At 36.0% G+C, this 20,419-nt stretch overlaps 1 protein-coding gene and 1 non-coding gene across 8 annotated transcripts in view; both read left to right on the top strand.

Moving 5' to 3' along the window:
* Nucleotides 1-20,419, top strand: part of RALGAPA1 (Ral GTPase activating protein catalytic subunit alpha 1) — a 280,983-nt gene that overhangs the window by 62,922 nt on the left and 197,642 nt on the right. For all 7 annotated transcript variants that reach the window (XR_009264389.1, XM_058738826.1, XM_058738825.1 and 4 more), the window contains exons 8-11: nt 1,086-1,224; nt 2,278-2,486; nt 5,220-5,459; nt 17,428-17,625. Coding sequence is in view for 6 of the 7 variants with exons in the window: in XM_058738826.1 (XP_058594809.1) it covers nt 1,086-1,224; nt 2,278-2,486; nt 5,220-5,459; nt 17,428-17,625 (786 nt within the window). In the remaining variant the exon portion in view is untranslated. The remainder of the gene's footprint in view (nt 1-1,085; nt 1,225-2,277; nt 2,487-5,219; nt 5,460-17,427; nt 17,626-20,419) is intronic.
* LOC131518369 (U6 spliceosomal RNA) lies at nt 6,780-6,883 on the top strand. The gene has a single exon (XR_009265057.1). It is a non-coding gene; the product is annotated as a U6 spliceosomal RNA (small nuclear RNA).

Raw genomic sequence — 20,419 nt, 5'->3', positions numbered from 1 at the left:
TTTTTATGTAAATGGAATCCTGTAGTACATACTTTTTTTTGGTCTGGCTTCTTTTTTCCATCATAAATATTTTGAAAATCATCCATATTGTTGTATATTTATAGTTTGGTTCTTTTTATTGCTGACTAGCTTTTCATTGTGTGGATATACCATGCTTTGTTATTCAGGTGATAATGAGTTTCCAGTTTTTGGCTATTGCAAATAAAACTGCTGTGAATATTGATAAACAAGTCCTTGTGTATACGTAAAGTTTCCTTTTTTGTGGGTAAATACCGTTAGTCAAACAGCTAGGTTGTAGAGTAGGTATATACTGATTTTTTAAGGCGCTACCAAGTGTTTTCCAAATGGTTGTGCCTTTTCACATTCCACTAGCAATCTATGAAACTTAAAAGTTGCATCACATCCTCATCAACAGTTGGTATGGTCACTATGTAATTTTAGCTATTCTAAAGTGAATGTATAGTGGTATCTCACTGAAGCCTACTCTGGGCTTTTACCATCCCCCTACTTAGATATCTTCCTCCCCCTACTGAAATTCTCACACCCTGTGTTTTACTGCTCTTTCCCCTTCTATCCTCACCTCCTTACTTCATGGACACTGTCCTCACCTCCTCGTGCTCAAAGTCCCCACTGGGCAACTGCCTCTACTATATCCCCTCCATTGGAGGCCCTACTTCTTATGCAAGCTCTGATTACCTGCACTTGACTGCCACTGCTTTTACTCCTTCTCTACTCTCACATATACCTATTTTGTATGACTTTTAAGGCTGAATTATTCAGGATGGGGCAATGGGGAAAAGAACATTCATATCTTTGTCATTAGTAGAGCCGAGTTTGAGTCAGCTTTGAAAATTTTCCAGAGCATACTTTAACTTCTCTAAGATTTTTGAAATATAACTTATAATGCATTTTCATGGCATTATACCCTCATTTTAAGATTTGTCCTTTATATATATTTAGCGTGTATATCTTTAGAGTGTAATAGATTAGTGTATTGCTTAAGTAACCTTTTACAAGCTTGTTTATAATAACTAATAACTGTTTCTGTTTCATGGAATGATTCTCATTGTATTTTTTATTATTAGGTAAAAAGTTTAGAATGGAAGAACAAAGAAAACCAAGAAAGGGGATTTTCATTTTTGTTTTCACATTTTAAGAAATATTACTTGCCTTATATTTTCCCAAACATCTGCAAGGAGAATAGTTTATATCATCCTGTACTTGGTAAGTAGTCTTTGGAATTTTCTAAAAGATCACATGTAAGAATAAAATATACTTCATTGTAAAGCTGGCATTTGTTACCTGAAGAAGACGGATAACTTAATATTTTTATTGATTCCTTAGAAATATACCTTGATTCATATAGAAAGTGGAATTCTATTAATAGGAAAGTTTCACTGAGGGTGAAGAGATTTTTTTTTTTAAAAAACATATTCTTTGGGTCTCACCAATTGGAAAAGTTAACCTACTAGCAATATTTGTGATTATAAATTAAACTTAATTCTAATATTTGTATGATCCTTAAACTACATTATAAATTTTTTTAAGGCCCCCCCAAGGGTTTGATTTAGTATGTCTTATTTAAATTATGTATGAATAATTACAGTGTCATATGTTTTGATGATATATTATCCAGTATTTAGTGGCTGTGCCAAAATGGCTGTGTGAGCCTTGAAACTAGAACCTTCTTGACAAATGTTGGGTTAGAAGCAGACCTTCCATATATAGGAGGCACTGGCAATCTGTATGTGGAAATGTTCTTTTTGAAGAAAGATTTTCCTATTTTAAGCTTTGCCAAGTTTAGGCAACTCATAGGTTTAGGCATAACCATTAGAGCCAGTAGAAAGGAATTAAATTAGAGTAGCAGATCTTTGCCATTGAGAACAATATTTACTTTAAAAATATTTTTGCTGTAAAAATCAAGGAAAAATTCTCATACTTAGTATTACTTCATAATTTGTGTCTCAGTCTTAGGTTAATTGAAGTGAGTTCTCATTAATTTCAAATGGCTCTGGAAGGTTCTCTACTTAGGCAAGATTCATTGAGCTTTTCAGTGATAAAATCGCAAAAACACGTTTCCATATATCAGCCATATATGGTTCACTCTTGTAGATTCCATGCTGATATCTAGCAAATTATTTTAAAATGTCATTTTTGTACCAAATCTACTTCTAAAACAAGAGTATCATGACAAGTGTTTTCTCAAATGTTTAAAAATGAATATTTATCTAAGCATAATTCTTATTTTGGTCTTTGTTTTCCTTTTATTTTTCATAGATATCCCACAGGTGAGACCAAAGCCACATTATGTTATGGTAAAGAAGGATGCTGAAACCAATGAAGCAATCTATTGTACAAAGGAGCCTTTCATTAAGGCTCGGGTTATTGTCATTCGTTGGCTGGTTTCTTTCTGGCTTGAGCCAAAGCCACATACAGGACCTCATATTCCTGGGATGGAAGGTGAAGTCTTGCCAAAGAATATTCAGGTAATACACCACATAAGGCAAACTTGTTAAAGTTAAAAATGGCTTAAGAGATATGTCTGTGGATTTAAATTGCCTTATGTGTAGAACACTTTTAAAACAAATGATAGTATTTTCTTTGTATAAATGTATTTTATGAATCCAAATTTTAACAATTATTATAGAATTGATAGTTTTTTTTAATAAAAAATAAAACTTGGAAGACATAGAAGATAATTCTAGTTATATATGAGTCTCAGCTTTTAATTTGTTTCTGTATTTTATATTAGTTGTGCAGTATTAAAAATATTCTGAATTGTACATACAGATTCTTGCAGTTGGAAGCAATCTGTAATCAAATGGTTGTAGAACCATCATAATTCTTTTTAGATTTCCAAAGCATTCATAGAATGCTGACTTAAAATCTTATCTCCCAGGGTACTTGGCTGGCCCAGTCCATGGAGCTTGTGACTCTTGATCTTCGGGTTGTGAGTTCAAGCCCCGTGTTGGGTGTAGAGATTATTTAAATATAAAGTCTCGGGCACCTGGGTGGCTCAGTCATTTAAGCACCCAACTTTGGCTCAGGGCATGATCTCACGGTTTGTGAGTTCAAACCCACATCAGGCTATCTGCTGTCAGTGCAGGAGCCCACTTTGGATCCTCTGCCCCCATATCTCCCTGTCACTCCCCACTTGCACGTTCTGTCTCTCTCAAGAATAAATAAACATTAAAAAAAATCTTTTTTAAAAAAAATTTTTAACGTATATTTTTGAGAGAGAGAGAGAGCATGAGCAGGGGAGGGACAGAGAGAGAGAGGGAGACAGAGAATCTGAAGCAGGCTCCAGGCTCTAAGCTGTCAGCACAGAGCCCGATGCAGAGCTCAAACCCACAAACTATGAGATCGTGACCTGAGCCGAAATCAGATGCTTAACCGACTGAGCCATCCAGGCGGCCCCCCAAAAAAGAAAATCTTAAAAAAATAGCGCCTTGCCCTCATCTCATTTCCCCTTTTTTCAACAAGGGCACTGAGTCTAGAAATGTGATATAAAATTGTACGGCTATACAATGGAGGGACTAATCTATAAACTTCTAGTATTTCTTAATTAAATAGTTGGTCTTTTTCATACTTCATTATCACTTTCTCCTTTTTCCTCAGTGTGTGTTTTTCCTGAACTTCTCTATATTACTGTATTTATTTTATAATTTTTATTTTCCTTTTCTCAGATTTTCTTCATTTAGTTTAAAATATCTTATACTGTGTGTGTTTTTGTATGACTTCTTAAATCTTTCACAAATTAAGTGGAGGTATAAAGTGGGTGTTTAATTGATTAGCACTCAGAATATTTCAATTATATTCTCCCTTAGCCTTTATTTATCTGCAGCCGACTATGGGTATGTTTTCCCTAAAACTTTGTTTCAGTGTCTCTACACAGAATTATTAAATATAGAAACTCTCAAGCAGAACTATTTTCCATGATCTCAGAACTTAATGCACTAAAATCAAAACCATGGAGGTTTTGATTAGGAAGGCATATTTGAGATTATTTACTTAAACCCTCTTGTTTTATAGACGACAAAACTGAGACTAAAAATTGAGTAACTTAATGGAAACGAATTTGCCATACCATGATATAGTGCTACTACTATCATAACATGGTAGTAATTTCCTTATCACCAACCTTATTTTATCGCTAGTCTTAGGCTTCATCTTTAGTCATGGTGAAAAATCTTTTAAGTTAGTAGAATATAGAATGTTCTCTTGAGTTTGTTTCTTTCTTTCCTTCCTGACTGCCTACCAGCCAGTCAGCCTTCCTTCCTTTGTTCCTCCCTCCCCGTTTCCCTTCCTTCCTTCTGATTTTATTTTTAAGTAATCTCTACACCCAGCATGGGGCTCAAACTTACAACCCCAAGATCAAGAGTCACATATTCTACCAATAGCCAGCCAGGCACCTCACTCTTGAGTTTTTTTTTATATTTTCTTTAGGTGTCATTTCTACTTCTGTCATAATTTTTTTTTTTTGCCATTCCTTTGTTTTTTTGTAACTTGTTTGTACTGCAAACATTCTAAAAGCAAATTATAGGTGGATAGATGATTAGTGAGTATCACTATATTACTTATGTGTTGAATTATTTGGATTGCCACTTAATTATTTAGAATGGATTCTAAATGAAATCTATGTCTGGGGTGCCTGGGTGGTTCAGTCCATTGAGTGTCCATCAGATTCTTGATTTTGGCTCAGGTCATGATCCCAAGGTTGTGGGATCAAGCCCTGCATGGGCTCCATGCTGAATGTGGAGTCTGCTTAAGGTATTCTCTCCCCACCGTCCCCCTTGTTCTCCTTTCTACCTGTCTCCCCTGCTCACTCACTCTCTCTTTGAAAAAAAAAAAAAAAAGTCTATGATCTATGCCCAGTTTTAAACAATAGTGTAAGTTATTTGTGGAATGCTTTGAGTTCTACCAGTATTTGCTATTAGAAAGCAAAATCCCAGGGTGCCTGGGTGGCTCAGTAGGTTAAACATCCAACTCTTGATTTCGGCTTAGGTCATGATCTCACAGTTCGTGAGCTCGAGCCCTGCATCAGGCTCCTTGCTGGCAGCATGGAGCTTTCTTGGGAGTCTCTCTCTCCCTCTCTCCTGCCCCTCCCCTGCTCTTGGCTTCTCTCTCTGTGTCTCAAAATAAATAAACTTTAAAAAAAAAAAAAGCAAAATACCAAATTAAATGATTATGATACTCTCCCTCTTTTCTTTTTATTTTAGAGAGCAGCTGCTAGTTTGGTATCCAGAGAAGAAAACAAAAATGATAATGCTGATAAAGCAGATAGAGCTACAGAACCAGAACAGTCCCATTCTAATACAAGCACTCTCACGGAGCGAGAACCTAGCTCATCCAGTCTCTGCAGTATTGATGAAGAACATCTCACAGACATTGAAATAGTTCGCAGAGTTTTTTCTTCTAAAAGAAGTAATGTAAACTTTGTCACAGAGATATTTCGTCAGGTAAAGTATCTTTCAGTAATTTTAATTTCTAATGTAGACTTTGGTTTTTAATGTTGAATATACTGACTTTGAGCTATTTAAAATTTCTAATAGAAATGTTTGTTTGTTTGTTTTAAGTTTATTTATTTTGAAAGAGAGACAGAGAGAGCATGAGCAGGAGAGGGGCAGAGAGAGGGAGAGAGAGAATCCCAAGCAGGCTCCAACACTGTTAGTGCAGAGCCCAATGCAGGGCTCAAATTCACAAACTGTGAGATCATGACCTGAGCCAAAACCAAGAGTTGGACACTTCACCAACTGAGCAACCTAGGAACCCCTTAATAGAAATGTTTTTTTTAAAGTTCATATTTAAATTTAAATTTAATTTTAAAATTTGCTATTTTAATCTTTTAATATTTTCTATTATTTATATTTTTTAGTTTATGATGAGTTTAGTTTAATAACCAACCATGCTCCTTCTTCTGTTTATTAGAACAGTTTTCTTAGTTACTCACTTTCCGGTTTGAAACTTTATTTCCTACCATTTGATTAGTAAATTAAAATTATTTTATCTTTCATTCTCTACAATCAGTAAAAAGTGGTTTATGAGTATAAGAAGTAATGTTTTCATTGCCTTTATCCTCCTCTCAGAGGCTCAGTTTTGTCCTCTAAGGCATTCTGAAATTAAAGCTGCGTAAGGTAGATATTTGGGGACTAAAATAAAGAAATGGAGAGAAAGAAAAAGAATAAAAAGTATCATATAAGGATAGCTAGAAATTCCTAAGTGCACATTCTCAATTACATAGAAATTTTATGGAAAATAAACCTTATAAAAACTAATCATTACGGGGCGCCTGGGTGGCGCAGTCGGTTAAGCGGCCGACTTCAGCCAGGTCACGATCTCGCGTCTGTGAGTTCGAGCCCCGCGTCGGGCTCTGTGCTGACAGCTCGGAGCCTGGAGCCTGTTTCCAATTCTGTGTCTCCCTCTCTCTCTGCCCCTCCCCCGTTCATGCTCTGTGTCTCTCTGTCCCAAAAATAAATAAAAAAAAAAAAAAAAAAAAACTAATCATTTGCTCTTAATAGCAAAGGTACTTAACTTTTGCAGGTAAACATCATTGAGTTTTGTAGCTGAAGGGGATCATTCAAGTCTCACAGCAAGAAAGTGGTAGATTTGGGACTAAAACTCCCAGATCCTGGTTCCCCTGGCAGTGCTGTTTATACCACATTGCCTTCACTTGCCAGGGAGCTGTCTAGGCAAAGCACATCTTCACCTCATATGCATATTTATTGATATGCAAAACAGAGGCATCATTAGCTTTGTAAAGAAACAAACTTGCCTTGGCTTGTTTCTGCAGCACGAACACTAAACATTAGAATGATACAGAGAAAATTAGCATGGCACCTGCACCAGGACCACAGGCAAATTCATGAAGGGGTTCTATATTTTTGTGTTCATGAGTACAAAATGTATACAATTATATACAAATGGATTGTTTCATTCAACCCCAATAAAGTGACTATCACAATAAAAAAAAAAAAAGACCAACTTGCCTTACCATTTTGTCCGGCTTTGGCAGTGGTTCTGGTTGCCAAATTTTACAGTTTGAGTTGATAGACTATTTGACAAATGGGAAGGGAAAGATATTTGGCAAATAATGTTGGAATAATTTACTTGTGGGAGAAATCAAAGCAAGCTTATAGAACTATTCGGGTTTTCGAGTAATAAACTTTGTATAAGTTTATTTTTCTAGGAATTTGTTCATTGCATTTGTTTTCAGATTTGACAAAAAGTTCATTACATTCTTTTATAAACTTTTTAATCTCTGAAGCATTTATATTCATGTTCCTCCTTTTCATTCCTGTTAGTGTTTATTTGTCTTTTTTTTTTTAAATGATTCTTGCTAGAGATTTGTCATTTTATTAGTCTTTTCCAGAATGAGCTTTTGGCTGTTAGTCCTCTCTGTTTTATACTTGTTTTTCTGTTTTGTTATTTTTTGCTCCTTGTTATTTCATCTTTCTACTTGATTTTGTTTTTTTTTTCCCCTAGCTAATTAATTTTAGTCTCACATTTTTCTCAAATGATTTTTGAGGCTATTAATTTACCATATGTACTGTTTTATCTATATTTTACAAATTTTGGTGTATATCATTTTTTGTTATTCACATGTAAATATTTTCTAATTTTCATGTTAATACCTTCTTTGACCTTTGCAATATTTATCAATTTGTGTCTTCCAAACAGTTTTCTGGGTTTTTTTTTTCTTACAAATTTTGATGTGATTCTTTTAGAGAATATAGTCTGTATGATAATAGTAATTTACAATGAATTGAAACTTATGGCTCAGAATGTAGTCATTTCTCATAAATGTCCTGTGTGCTTGGAAAGAATGTATGCTTCTCTGTTGGGTTCAGTGATCATTACCGTCTCAACTTTTCTATATCCTTACTAAAGGTTTTTGGTCAGTTTGACCTTACAGTTATGGAAGTCTTATACTCTGATGATTTGTCAGGTTTATCTTTGTAGCTCCATAAATTTTTCTTTGTATATTTTCAAGCTGTATAATTAATAATTAAATACATACAAGTTGAAAGTTTTATATTTAAGTGTGGCTCAGCTGTTTAAGCATCTGACTCTTGTTTTTGGCTTAGGTCATGATCTCATGGTTTATGAGTTTGAGCCCCATGCACAGTGCAGAGCCTGCTTGGGGCTCTCTCTCTCTCTCTCTCTCTCTCTCTCTCTCTCTCTCTCTGTTCCTCCCCCACTTTGCTCTCTCTCTTTCAAGATAAATAAACCTAAAAAAATTTTTTTTGAATGTGAATTAAACATTTTATTTTTATGGCCCTTTTCACCTACAAAAATTATTTTTGCATAAAGTCTATTTTATTTACTATTAGTGGATTTATACCACTTTTTTTTTTTAAGTTTATTTATTTTGAGAGAGAGAGAGCGAGCGAGCAGGGAAGGGACAGAGAGAGAGGAAGAGAGAAACAATTGTAAGCAGGCTCCATGTTGGCAATGCAGAGTCCAACACGGGGCTGGAACTCACTAACTGAGATCTGAGATCATAACCTGAGCCGAAACCAAGAGTTGGATGCTTAACTGACTGAGCCACCCAGGTGCCCTAACTTTCTTTTTATTATGAACTAGCCTCTGGGGTGGCTGGCTGGTTCAGTGGGTAGAGCATGGAACTCTTGATCTCAGGGTCATGAGTTCAAGCCCCCTGTTAAAAAAAAATAATAAAAAAAAAAAGAAAGAAAGAAAGAAAAAAAAAGTAGCCCCATACATTTTTTTAAACAATTTTTTAATTTTTAACTCTTTTATATCATTAGATTTTGTATGCCTCTTGTAAATATGGTTTGATTTTTAAAAATCTTTTTTAAATGGAATATTTATATTTATTATAATTATTGTTATGTTTGGATTTATTGGTAGCATCTTATTTTGTTCTATTTTTTTTTATCATGTCTGTATTTCTTTTGTGTCACTGTCTTATTTTTTGCTTTCTTTTTAATTGATACTTTTTCACTTTGCATCCTTTTACTGTTACTTGGTTTGAAAGTTATATTCTATTTCTTTTTCTTCAGTGACTATTGTATAAATTTTAACATACATAATTCACTTTCTAAGGACTAAAGTTATTTTTTTACCCTTTTTCTAATCAGTACAAGGATCTTAGAACCTTATTACTCTTAATTCCCCCCCCCCAACTTAACCTGTTATTATTGAATAACCCAGTTCTATGTGGTTGTGGTTTAACTCCAGTATTATTATTGTTCTGTGCATTCAGTATTGATTTACGTTTAGTTATCTGTTTATCATTTTCTGTGATTATGATATCTTCCCTTCCAGATTTTTTAGAATCACTTTCCTCTGCTTGAATTAAGTTCATCATTTAGTGGATGATTCATCATTTTAGTGGATGTCTGTTGGTATCAAATACTAAAAATTTCTGCCTGTCTGAAAATGCCTTTTATTTTTGAAAGACTTTTTCTACTGGACGTAGACTTCTAGATTAACAATTATTTTCACCCAGCACATTTTAGATACTCAGATACTTTCCCACTGTTCTTTCTTTTACGTTGTTGCCATTGAGATGTCAACCAGAAGTTGAACTAATAAGTCAGCTATCTTTGCTCTGGCTCTTTTTAATATCTTCTTTTAGTATTTGGCATTTTACATTTTACTGTGGTATGCCCAGATCTAGGTTTCCTTTCATTTATTCTTTAGGGGATATTTTAGGCATACTTCATTTATGGATTAATATATTTTGGCAATTCTGGAAAATTTTCAGCCATTATCTCTTTAAATATTGCCTCTGTCCCATATTTTTCTTGTCTTTCCGGGACTCTGACAAGATGTATGTTAGATCTTTTTTACCTTAAGTGTAAAGAGGTTAACAGTAACCTCTCATTCATATTTTCCATCCCTTTGTCTCTCTATGCTACATTCTGAGTACTTCTTTTTTAATTACAACTGCTTCTGGAAATTGGCAAGTCTCAATTTTATTGTTTCTAGTTCTTATGTTTTACTTATTTATACTAAACATAGTTATTTTATATTGATTGATCATTGTAATATTCCTGAGGTCTTTGTAGATCTGATCATACCATATTTTGTTTCTATGTTCTCTTTCTTATTGTGGTGTATTCTCTTAAGGTTTCTTCCAATATTTCATGATTTCAGAAATTTAGAATTTTGACTCTGAGCTTTTTCATCTTACATCTTTATTTGCTGATTTGGTTTATTAAAGGTTGATTCTCTCAGAAATGAGTTGCATTTGCTGCTTCTGGGTGCAAAGAGACACTAACAACTAACAACCTGTAGTTAAACTGAATCCTTGATTTGAGGTTCAAGCTAGCCACATAATATGAACACAGAATATAAAACTATGTTAAGACTAGCTTTTAGTTACAGTGTGTCTGGGGAGATTTTTGTTGTTATTGTTATCTACTCTGCATCTAGGTATGGGCAGTTTTCTTTACAGACTTTTAATGGTTGGGTTTATTTCTCATTCAGCATTGCACTGACAGTATGTAGTTCTGACTTTGTTTAGTTTTCCTGTTGTTCTCCCTGCTTTAGCACAATAGGTCCATGGAAACCAAAGTAATTGGTTCCACTCAGAGTGAAAGCCAGCTTTCTTGCTCCTCCTAAAACTTAGCTCACTGAGTTTGGATTTCATATAAGTTTTTATTTTTGAATATTTTTTTCTGCTTTTGGCTTATCAATGCATTTAAAAAGATTAAATTTGGGGCACCTGGGTGGCTCAGTTGGTTAAGCATCCAACTCTTGATTTTGACTCAGGTCATGATCTTGAGGTCATGGGATTGAGCCCCGTGTCGGGCTCCATGCTAAGCATTGAACATGTTTGGTCTCTCTCCCTCTCTTTCTCTCCCTTCCCCTCTCACACTCTATGTAAATAAATAAACATAAAAAATTAAAATAACAAAAAGATTAAATGTATTTTTAATATACATTTTGATTTTTCAATCAGAAGGTTTGTTGAGTTACTAGTCCACCATACTCTTGGAAACAGAATTACCCTTATTGAGTTTTTAATAATGCTCTTTATATTTAAATTTTTTTTTCAACGTTTTTTATTTATTTTTGGGACAGAGAGAGACATAGCATGAACGGGGGAGGGGCAGAGAGAGAGGGAGACACAGAATCGGAAACAGGCTCCAGGCTCCGAGCCATCAGCCCAGAGCCTGACACGGGGCTCGAACTCACGGACCGCGAGATCGTGACCTGGCTGAAGTCGGACGCTTAACCGACTGCGCCACCCAGGCGCCCCTATATTTAAAATTTTTTAATTTGCATTTCCTTATTTTTCACATCTGCCCTAGTCCCTTTTTGCAGTGGCTCATTCATTCTTTATTCATATTCATTTTCTTAAGTAAAACATGTTAAAAATGTTCATTTTATATTCCTTATTCTACTACCTCTATCAGCTAGTTTTTGTAGTTTTGGCCTTCTTGGTTGTTGTTTCTGTTTTCACCCCTGTTTGTTTATTTTGGGTTTTTGTGTTACGGATTTACATTTCTGTGGAATTTTGTGGGAATTACTTTGAAACTTGGGTTGAAAGATGTGTTCCTCTAGAGAAGAAATGCTCTTGCTTCTCCCAGGTATTTGGTGGTCCTGTCAACATTGGTTTACTTTATTTATTTTTAATTTAATTTTATTTTAATTTTTCAGTAAGCTCTATTGTATGCCCAGCGTAGATCTTGAACTCATGACCCTGAGATTAAGAGTCACATACTCTACCAAATGAGCCAGCCAGGCATCCCAGCCTCGGTTTACTTTAAATTATAATTCTCAGTTTATGATTCTTCCTACTTTGCACTACTCAAAGTTATGTGATGATCAGCCTGAGAATATGAATTTGCAGAAAGGGTGTTGTTCCCTCCTATTCCCCTACACTAAGTCAGTAGACAAGTTTCCTCACTGACTCTTCTCTGGAGTTGAGATTTTTTGCCTTCCCCTCCTAGCTCACCTTTGTGTTCAGGTTGCCTACATTGGTGACAGTTTTACACATAGGAGCCTGATCTGTCTCTCCCCTCTGAACAGGTAGCTATTTAAACCCAACACTCTAGGCTATCCAGGGCAATAGCCAGCAGCTTCATTGCTCACTTGCTGTCTGGATTAATACACACATTTGGGTCTAGACTCAGAATATCCTTACAAGCTGAGCCATTCATTTAAAAAGGTCTGTTGTATTTTTTGATGTGACAGTTTTTAGGTGTTCTATGCAGGAAGATTCCAGGATATCTTTTTTTTTTTTTTTTTTTTTTTTAATTTTTTTTTAACGTTTATTTTTGAGACAGAGACAGAGCATGAACGGGGGAGGGGCAGAGAGAGAGGGATACACAGAATCGGAAGCAGGCTCCAGGCTCTGAGCCGTCAGCCCAGAGCCCGACACGGGGCTCGAACTCACGGACCGTGAGATCGTGACCTGAGCCGAAGTCGGACGCTTAACCGACTGAGCCACCCAGGCGCCCCTCCAGGATATCTTTTAAATGATATTGCTGGAGACTGAAGTCCTCAGAGATGTTTTTATTCTGATAATTATTTTTTAAGTGATTTTTAAGGCAAAACTTAAGGAAAAATAAATTTGAGGATGGTGACACCAATGGATCATTCATGTTTTGAAAAGGGATTAATTTCTAAGATTAGGTATATAGTGGGAAAGCTATTTTTACTTGCAGTAATGCTGATAAATTTTCAAAATTGAGAATTTGTGAAATAATTTCTTTCCTTACTTTGAAGGCTCAGATGTTCCACAATATAGATAAAATACTCCATTAATTATCAGGTATATGACCATGTAATGACTTTGCCCCTAGCAGTCCCAGCTAGAGCACAAGTCTTTCTATAGGCAAATAAGTTTAGTAGAAATATGTTTACTTAATGTTTCTCAAAATTATCATCCTCAAAGCTTTCACAATTACTGTTTTCCCTATCTGAATTTCCATCCTTCAACCCTCCTTTCTTTCCTCTTTACCCTTTATCCCTTTTTTTTCTAACCTGATACTCATCTTTTATTACTTTTAAATATGGCTACACCAGAGAAGTCTTCCATGACCACCCAAAAATAGATGCACCTGTATGCATATGCACACACACAGACACATGCACACATACACACACATAGTAAGTATCTTTTTATGATGTTTTTGAAAGTTATTTTCTTCATAGTACCTCTTCTGAGTTTTAATTTATTTAAAAAATTATTTTTAAAATTTTAATCTTTTTTTCTACCCTCCATGAATACTTCTCATATTCATTCATCATATCCTCAGTGCCTGGCATAGAGTAGACACCTAATAAATATTTGGTGAATGAATCAAGAAGTTCTGTAACTGTTGAGTACCAGGTACTTTATTAGTGCTACCTGAGGGCTAACATTTATTTCTAGAAACTAACTCTTGAAATAATTTGTTATATAGTTGATGATGTTATTTTAGGGCCAGTGTAATGATTGACTTTTACCTCAGATGAAGATATTTATATTGTTATTTGTCTTTAAAACAAAGATACAACTATAAAGCATAAAATTCCCCAAATCATTTGAAATGACAAAGTTATTCTTTATGTTCAATAGAAAGACATATATGCACTCCAGGCATTATATATTTATGTCTGTATATGTATAATTATATCTGTATATGATTATACCTACATATATAATATTTCATACATATGTATATAATTATATGTGTGTGTAAATTTTTTTTCTGCAAAGTCACTTTAAGGCAATAGATTGAAAACTGTGGTTTGAGGCTTCTGGGAAGTCAAAACTATTTTCATGACAAAATAAGATTTTATTTACTTTTTTCACTGTCATTTTTTCATGAGTGTGAAGTAAAGTTTTCCAGAGATACCTGATATGTGATATTGTGTCAGATTGAATGCAGAAACAAGCAGATAAGAGAATCCAACTGTCTCCCATTTATTTATTTATTTTTAAATGTGTATTTATTTGAGGGAGGGGGCAGTGAGCAGAGGAAGGGCAGAGAGAGAGGGAGAGAGAGAATCCCAAGCAGGCTCCATCTCAGGATCTTGAGATCGTGACCTGAGCTGAAATCAAGAGTCAGTTCTTAATCGACTGAGCCACCCAAGTGTCCCCCCACTGTCTTTTATTAAGCTAAACATTAATGATGTTTGCAAAAATGTAAAGCAATGTATTTTGGAAAACCTGTTATTTGTGTTAACATATAGTAGGGTAGGGGTTCTGAGACCAAAATGCAAACCACTGCTTTCAGAAGACAGTGGGGTGCCTGGGTGCCTCAGTTAGTTAAGCATTGGACTTTGGCTTGGGTCATAATCTCACGGTTTGCGACTTTGAGACCCTCGTCAGGCTGTCTGCTGACTCAAGCTCAGAGCTTGGAGCCTGCTTCAGATTCTGTGTCTCCTTCTCTCTCTGCCCCTCCCCCACTCGGTCAGTCTCTCTCTTTTTCTCTCTCTTTCAAAAATAAACATTAAAAAAATTTTTTTTAGTTAAAGAAAAAAATAAAAAAGAAGACAAAAAATTTCCCGGGTCTGCTGAATGCTCACTGTACTTGATTTATCTTAAAGAATGTGTTTATCATAATCTGGGTTGGTTAATAATAAAAAAATATTAAAAATTCAGAGATCAGCATGTTTTATTACTGTTTATTCACTGAAGAAGAGAGTCATAGCTACCAAATTCACAAAACTGGATCAGATTATCTTCAACTAATACTGTTAAATATTTGATTTTTCTTTCTCGTGTTGTTTTGATCCCATCTCCATGTAGTTTTTGTTTGTGTCGTAGTTTTATGGTCATAGAATCAAAACTGGAGATGACCTCTTGTAGGTCTATCTACAAACAAAATTTGCTGAACATATAGATTTAAATATGTGTTTTGAATGATAACTTTCCTTATTATCAGTTAATAATTGACGTGATTGGTGCTTCTTCATAGGGACAAGGTGCTGATGTATGGTTTTGAATGTTCTGGTTTCTGTCACAGTTATTTCTCGTTATAAATGTATAAATCGGCCCTCTGGTTTTTATGCATCCGTTTTTTTGGCCATGGCTAATCTCAGTCTTTCCATAAGATTCATATTTAGTGTGTTGGCAAAATCAGACTTTAGAGCTTACAAGGACAAAGGTTATATACACTCTGGGTTTTAGTAAATTCATTAGGCCACTTGGGATATGGTGTGACAGTTTATGCATTAATAAATATCAGCTCTGGATATTATTAATATTTTTTAAATGATTAAAACTTTATGTTTTAGATCAGCTTTAGGTTAATAGTAAAATTGAGCAAAAACTACAGAGGGTTTTCATGCTAATTTTTAAAAAGTTCATTTTTCAGTATCTGAGAATAAAACTTTGAGATTGAGATTTTTTTCTTATCCTTTGAACCTTTTTTTTTTTTTTAACATATTTTATTTTTTTGAGAAAGAGAGAGAAAGTGAGCAGGGGAGGGGCAGAGAGAGAGAGAGAGAGGGAGGTAGAATCCAAAGCAGGCTCCAGGCTCTGAGCTGTCAGCACAGAGCCCGACGTGTGGGGCTCGAACCCACAAACCATGAGATCATGACCTGAGCCGAAGTTGGACTCTTAATCGACTGAGCCACCCAGGCGCCCCTATACTTTGAACCTTTTTAAGAAAGCTGAGATGTTGCTGCAATTATGAAATAAATATTCTTAGAGCAGACAGTGATGACCCAAATCATATCATTGACCATTAAGCTGCTAGAATATGAGAATGAGAGTTTGGGAATGAGTTTGTTTTTTTAGATAAAAGAAAGTAGCAAGTATGTAAATTGCTAGGGAATTAACAACAGCAAATAAATAAAAGTTACCAAAACTGCATTAAATGTCCTGTTGATATTACACATTAACTTTTCATCGTTATCTTGGAAAGCTGATTTTCTTGGTTAGTTTCATTCAGATAAAGTACTTGACCCCATGATAATTACTAAATATACCTACTAATAGCTCTATAGGAGGAAGTGCCAGGGTTTTAGGTAAAGGTCTTGTGGCTTTTAGAGTTGAAATTAATAGGTACTGGTTGTAAAAGGAAAAATTAAAAGCAATTTAATTCCATTTCTGTGTATAAAGAGAAAGTCCAGTAAAAATGTAACCACATGAACACAAACATGCATAAAGAAAGGAATTTGGGTAGTGAGATTAAGAGTATTTTTACTGTTGGGGCCCCTGGGTGGCTCAGTCAGTTGAGTGTCTGACTTCAGCTCAGGTCATGATCTCATGGCTTGTGAGTTCGAGCCCCGCATCAGGCTCTGTGCTGACAGCTCAGAGCCTGGAGCCTGCTTCATATTCTGGGTCTCCCTCTCTCTCTCTGTTCCTCCCCCACTCACTCTGTCTCTGTCTCTCAAAAATAAATAAACGTTAAAAATTTTTTTTAAAAAAAGAGTATTTTTACTGTTTTGTTTTTGCCTGTCTGAATTGTGTAAAAAGTTTTTTTATTGTGAATATGTTACATTTTTGTGATGAAAATATTTACTTTTTTTTGAAGTTAAAGCAACCCAGAAAAGTACATAAAGGAAAGAATAATTGTAAGATATTCCTTTTAATATTTTAAGTATTTGCCTTATTATTTAACTTATTTAACTTTATTATATGTAAAATGAAATAAAACTGCAATGTTTTTTCTTTATATGCTTATAGTTGCCTTTTACATGTAATTTGTATTACTTCTTGGAGTCAGATTTAGTTTTAATTAAGTTCCCATATCAAAGTTTATTGTAGTAGTAATCTAAAAAAATAATAAGTTACAAATGTATATTATCAAAAGTGATATTTATATTAAGCTTTGTAGGAGCATAGTTATTTCATGAAACGAATATTTTCATTCTGAGATAGCACAATTGAAACAAATCTTGGCTTCTTGCACTTGAAATCTGTGTCTATCTACCGAAAGCATTTCTTTTTTTTAAGATTTTATTTTATTTATTTTTATTTATTTATTTTTTTTATTAAAAAAAAATTTTTTTTTAACGTTTATTTATTTTTGAGACAGAGAGAGACAGAGCATGAACGGGGGAGGGGCAGAGAGAGAGGGAGACACAGAATCGGAAGCAGTCTCCAGGCTCTGAGCCATCAGCCCAGAGCCCGACGCGGGGCTCGAACTCACGGACCGCGAGATCGTGACCTGAGCTGAAGTTGGACGCTTAACTGACTGTGCCACCCAGGCGCCCCAAGATTTTATTTTTAAGTAATCTCTACACCCAACATGGGGCTTGAACTCACGACCTGGAGATCAAGAGTTGCATGCTGTCCTGACTGAGCCAGCCAGGTGCCCCTACCAAAAGCATTTCTGTGTCATCGTATATACAAATTATTTGGAGACAAAAGTCTCTTTCTGACAATGAATTGATTGAGTTTAACTTTTTAAGAGTCATTTATATCATACTTTATAACAAGATAAAAATGCATGTATTAGCCGTTTGTGGCAAAGAAAAAAGTATCACTTTGTATGTCCTGTTTTTTTTTTCCACTAGGCATTTTTATTACCAATTTGTGAAGCAGCAGCTATGAGAAAAGTGGTAAAAGTATATCAAGAATGGATCCAGCAAGAAGAAAAACCTTTGTTTATGCAAGAGCCTGAAGAAATTGTGATTTCCTCTTCAGACTTACCTTGTATTGACAATGTCACAGACCGTGTTATTTCAATGGAAGAAGGAGAAAAGAGAGAAGAGGTAAACTGATAATACTTACATATTTTAGTATAAGTTTAATAGATGAGACTTTCATGAAAGTATAACACATGAACATACATATATTTAATAGGAAGTTAAAGATACCTTTTAATATATTTTGCAGCTTAGGTAATATGGTAGTTACCTCAGTTACCCTGTCTTAAAGCTCTTTGATGTCACAGCTTTGAAAAATTAATATTGAGGTTATATACTGATTCTTTAATTCATTGTCTAGATCAAAATTAGATGCCATTATAAAAGGTGTAATAATTGAGACTAATAGGAGGGTGGCAGAGTACAGGAAGATCCTGAGCTCACCTCTTCCCATGGACATATCAGGGCTACAACTACATACAAAGGGACACTCACAGAGAAAGACCTGAGGACTAGGAGACCAGCTCTTGCATAGCTAAAGATAAATGAAAAAACCATGGGATGCCTGGCTGGCTTAGTTGGTAGAGCATGTGACTCTACTGTTGTGAGTTTGAGCCCCATGCTAGGTGTGTAGAGCTTACTTTAAAAAAGAAGAAAAAGCCACCTTGAGAAGGGTAAGTGTGGCAGAGAGGTAGTCAGGTTGGGAAACAAACCTCCCGTCCAGCAACCCACAAGTGGTTTGATAGCACAGGAACAAAGGTTCCTTTCTTGAGGAGCAAGGGGATTGAGCCCCACATTGTACACCCACACCCAGGAGATCTGCACAGGAAAAATGAGCCCCCACAATGTCTGGCTTTGAAAGTCAGCAGAACTTAACTTTAGGAGCATTCAAAATCATTGGGCCTGAACTCTGGGACAGCTGGTGGGGGTGGGGGGTGCTGGTTGGGGAGGACTATAGGAAACTGAGATAATGCTCTTAAAGGTCCCGCACACAATCTCACTCACTCTGAGACCCAGCACAGAGGCAGCAGTTTGCAGAGCACCTGAGCTATACATGAAGGAAATTTATTGACTAATTTTAGGGCATATGCTGGAGGGGCAGGGGTCTGTAGGGACTTTTCTTTGGAAATGGAAACACTAGTAGGCACCATTTTCTTGCCCTTATTTAGCTAGCTATCTTAAGGGCTCCAGTTCTGACACTCTCCACCTACATTGCTAGCACCAGTTGCCCCACTTTGGCATTCCCCTGCAAAACCAGTCCACCCCTCCAGTAGACTCCCTCTTAAGCTGCTCCTACCCTGCCACACCCAGTGGGCAGCGTTGACTGGGACTGGTGTCCCTCCAAAGTGACTCCTGCCCTGGGGAAATGAGAGACTGGTTCTGTCTACCAGCACACGCACAGTATCATGCCTGGGCCTTTCAGCCAGCTGTGCCAAGGTCCAACTCCTCCCACCAATGCACCTATAGCAGTCCTGCCTGGGCACTGCAACCAACAGGCCCTGCCTACCAGAACGTCCAAGCAGTCAGAGCTCATTCACAACTGAAGGGTGCATGCTGCACACAGAGGAGAGCACCTGGTTTTGGTGATGGCAGGGGAGGGGATTGTGCTTCTGGACCCCAGAGGACACCTTCCACACAAGGCTGCTACCTTTGAGAACAGGAGATGTAGCTGACCTACTGCCTAATGCATGGAAACAAACACAGAGTCAGACAGAATGAGGAGACAGGAATATGTTCCAAATGAAAGAATAAGAAAAAAGAAATCTCAGAAAAATAACTAAAAAGGAATTAAACAATCTACCTGATAAAGAGTTAAAAGTGATAGTCATAAAGATGCTCACTGAATTTAGGAGCAGAGTGGATAAATTCAGAACTTCAACAAAGAGATAGAAAATATTTTTTAAAAAATCAGAGCTGAAGAATACTATAACTCAAATGAAAAATACACCAGAGGGAGTCAACACTCAGGAAGAGAATGCAGAAGAATGGATCAGTGATCTGGAAGACAGAATAGTGGAAATCATCCAAGTTGAGCAGCAAAAGGAAAAATAATTTTATGTAAGATAAGGTAAGGGACCTCTGGAGCAACATTGAAAGTATTAACATTTGCATTATAGTGGGTCCCAGAAGAAAGGAGTGAGAAAGGAGCTTATTTGAAGAAATAACAGCTGAGAACTTTCCTAACCTGGGGCAGGAAACAGACATCCACGTTCAGGAAGCATAGATAGCCCCAAATAGGATGAACCCAAAGATGTCCACATAAGACACATAACAATTAAAATGCCATAAGTTAAAGATAGAGAATTTTATTTTTATTTTTATTTTTTGTAAGTTTTTTTTTATTCATTTTGAGAGAATGTGTGTGTGTGTGCATGTGCCAGCCAGGGAGGGGCAGAGAGAGAGAGAGAGAGGGAGAGCGAGAATCCCAAGCAGGCTCCATGGCGTCAGCGTGGAGCCTGATGCAAGGCTGGATTCCACAAACTGTGAGATCGTGACCTGAACTAAAATCAAGAGTCAGATGCTTAACTGACTAAGCCACCCAGGTGCCCCAAAGAGACAATTTTAAAAGCAGTAAGATAAAAGCAACTTACATACAAGGGAACACCTACCTATAAGACTCTGAACTGTGTTTCCAGCAAAAACTTCGCAGGCCTAAAGAGAGTGGCTTGAAATGTTTAATGTGCTCAAAGGAAAAAACCTGCAAGTAAGAATATCCTGCAAGGCTATAATTCAGAACTGGAGAGAGATTCTCAGACAAACAAGTTAGAAGTGTTCATCACACAGCACAGCCTTACAGGAAATGTTAAAATGACATCTTTATGCAGAAAAGAAGAAGCCATAACTAGAAGTAAGAAAATTATGAAAGGAGGAAAACATTTCACTGGTATGAGAAAGTAGGGGAGGGACAGTAAAGTATTCT

This window comes from Neofelis nebulosa, chromosome 7, assembly GCF_028018385.1.
Source record: "Neofelis nebulosa isolate mNeoNeb1 chromosome 7, mNeoNeb1.pri, whole genome shotgun sequence".
In the NCBI taxonomy this organism is placed as follows: Eukaryota; Metazoa; Chordata; class Mammalia; order Carnivora; family Felidae; genus Neofelis; species Neofelis nebulosa.
The sequence above is the reverse complement of the archived record's forward strand: the minus strand, read 5'-3'. Positions and strand labels throughout refer to the sequence as shown.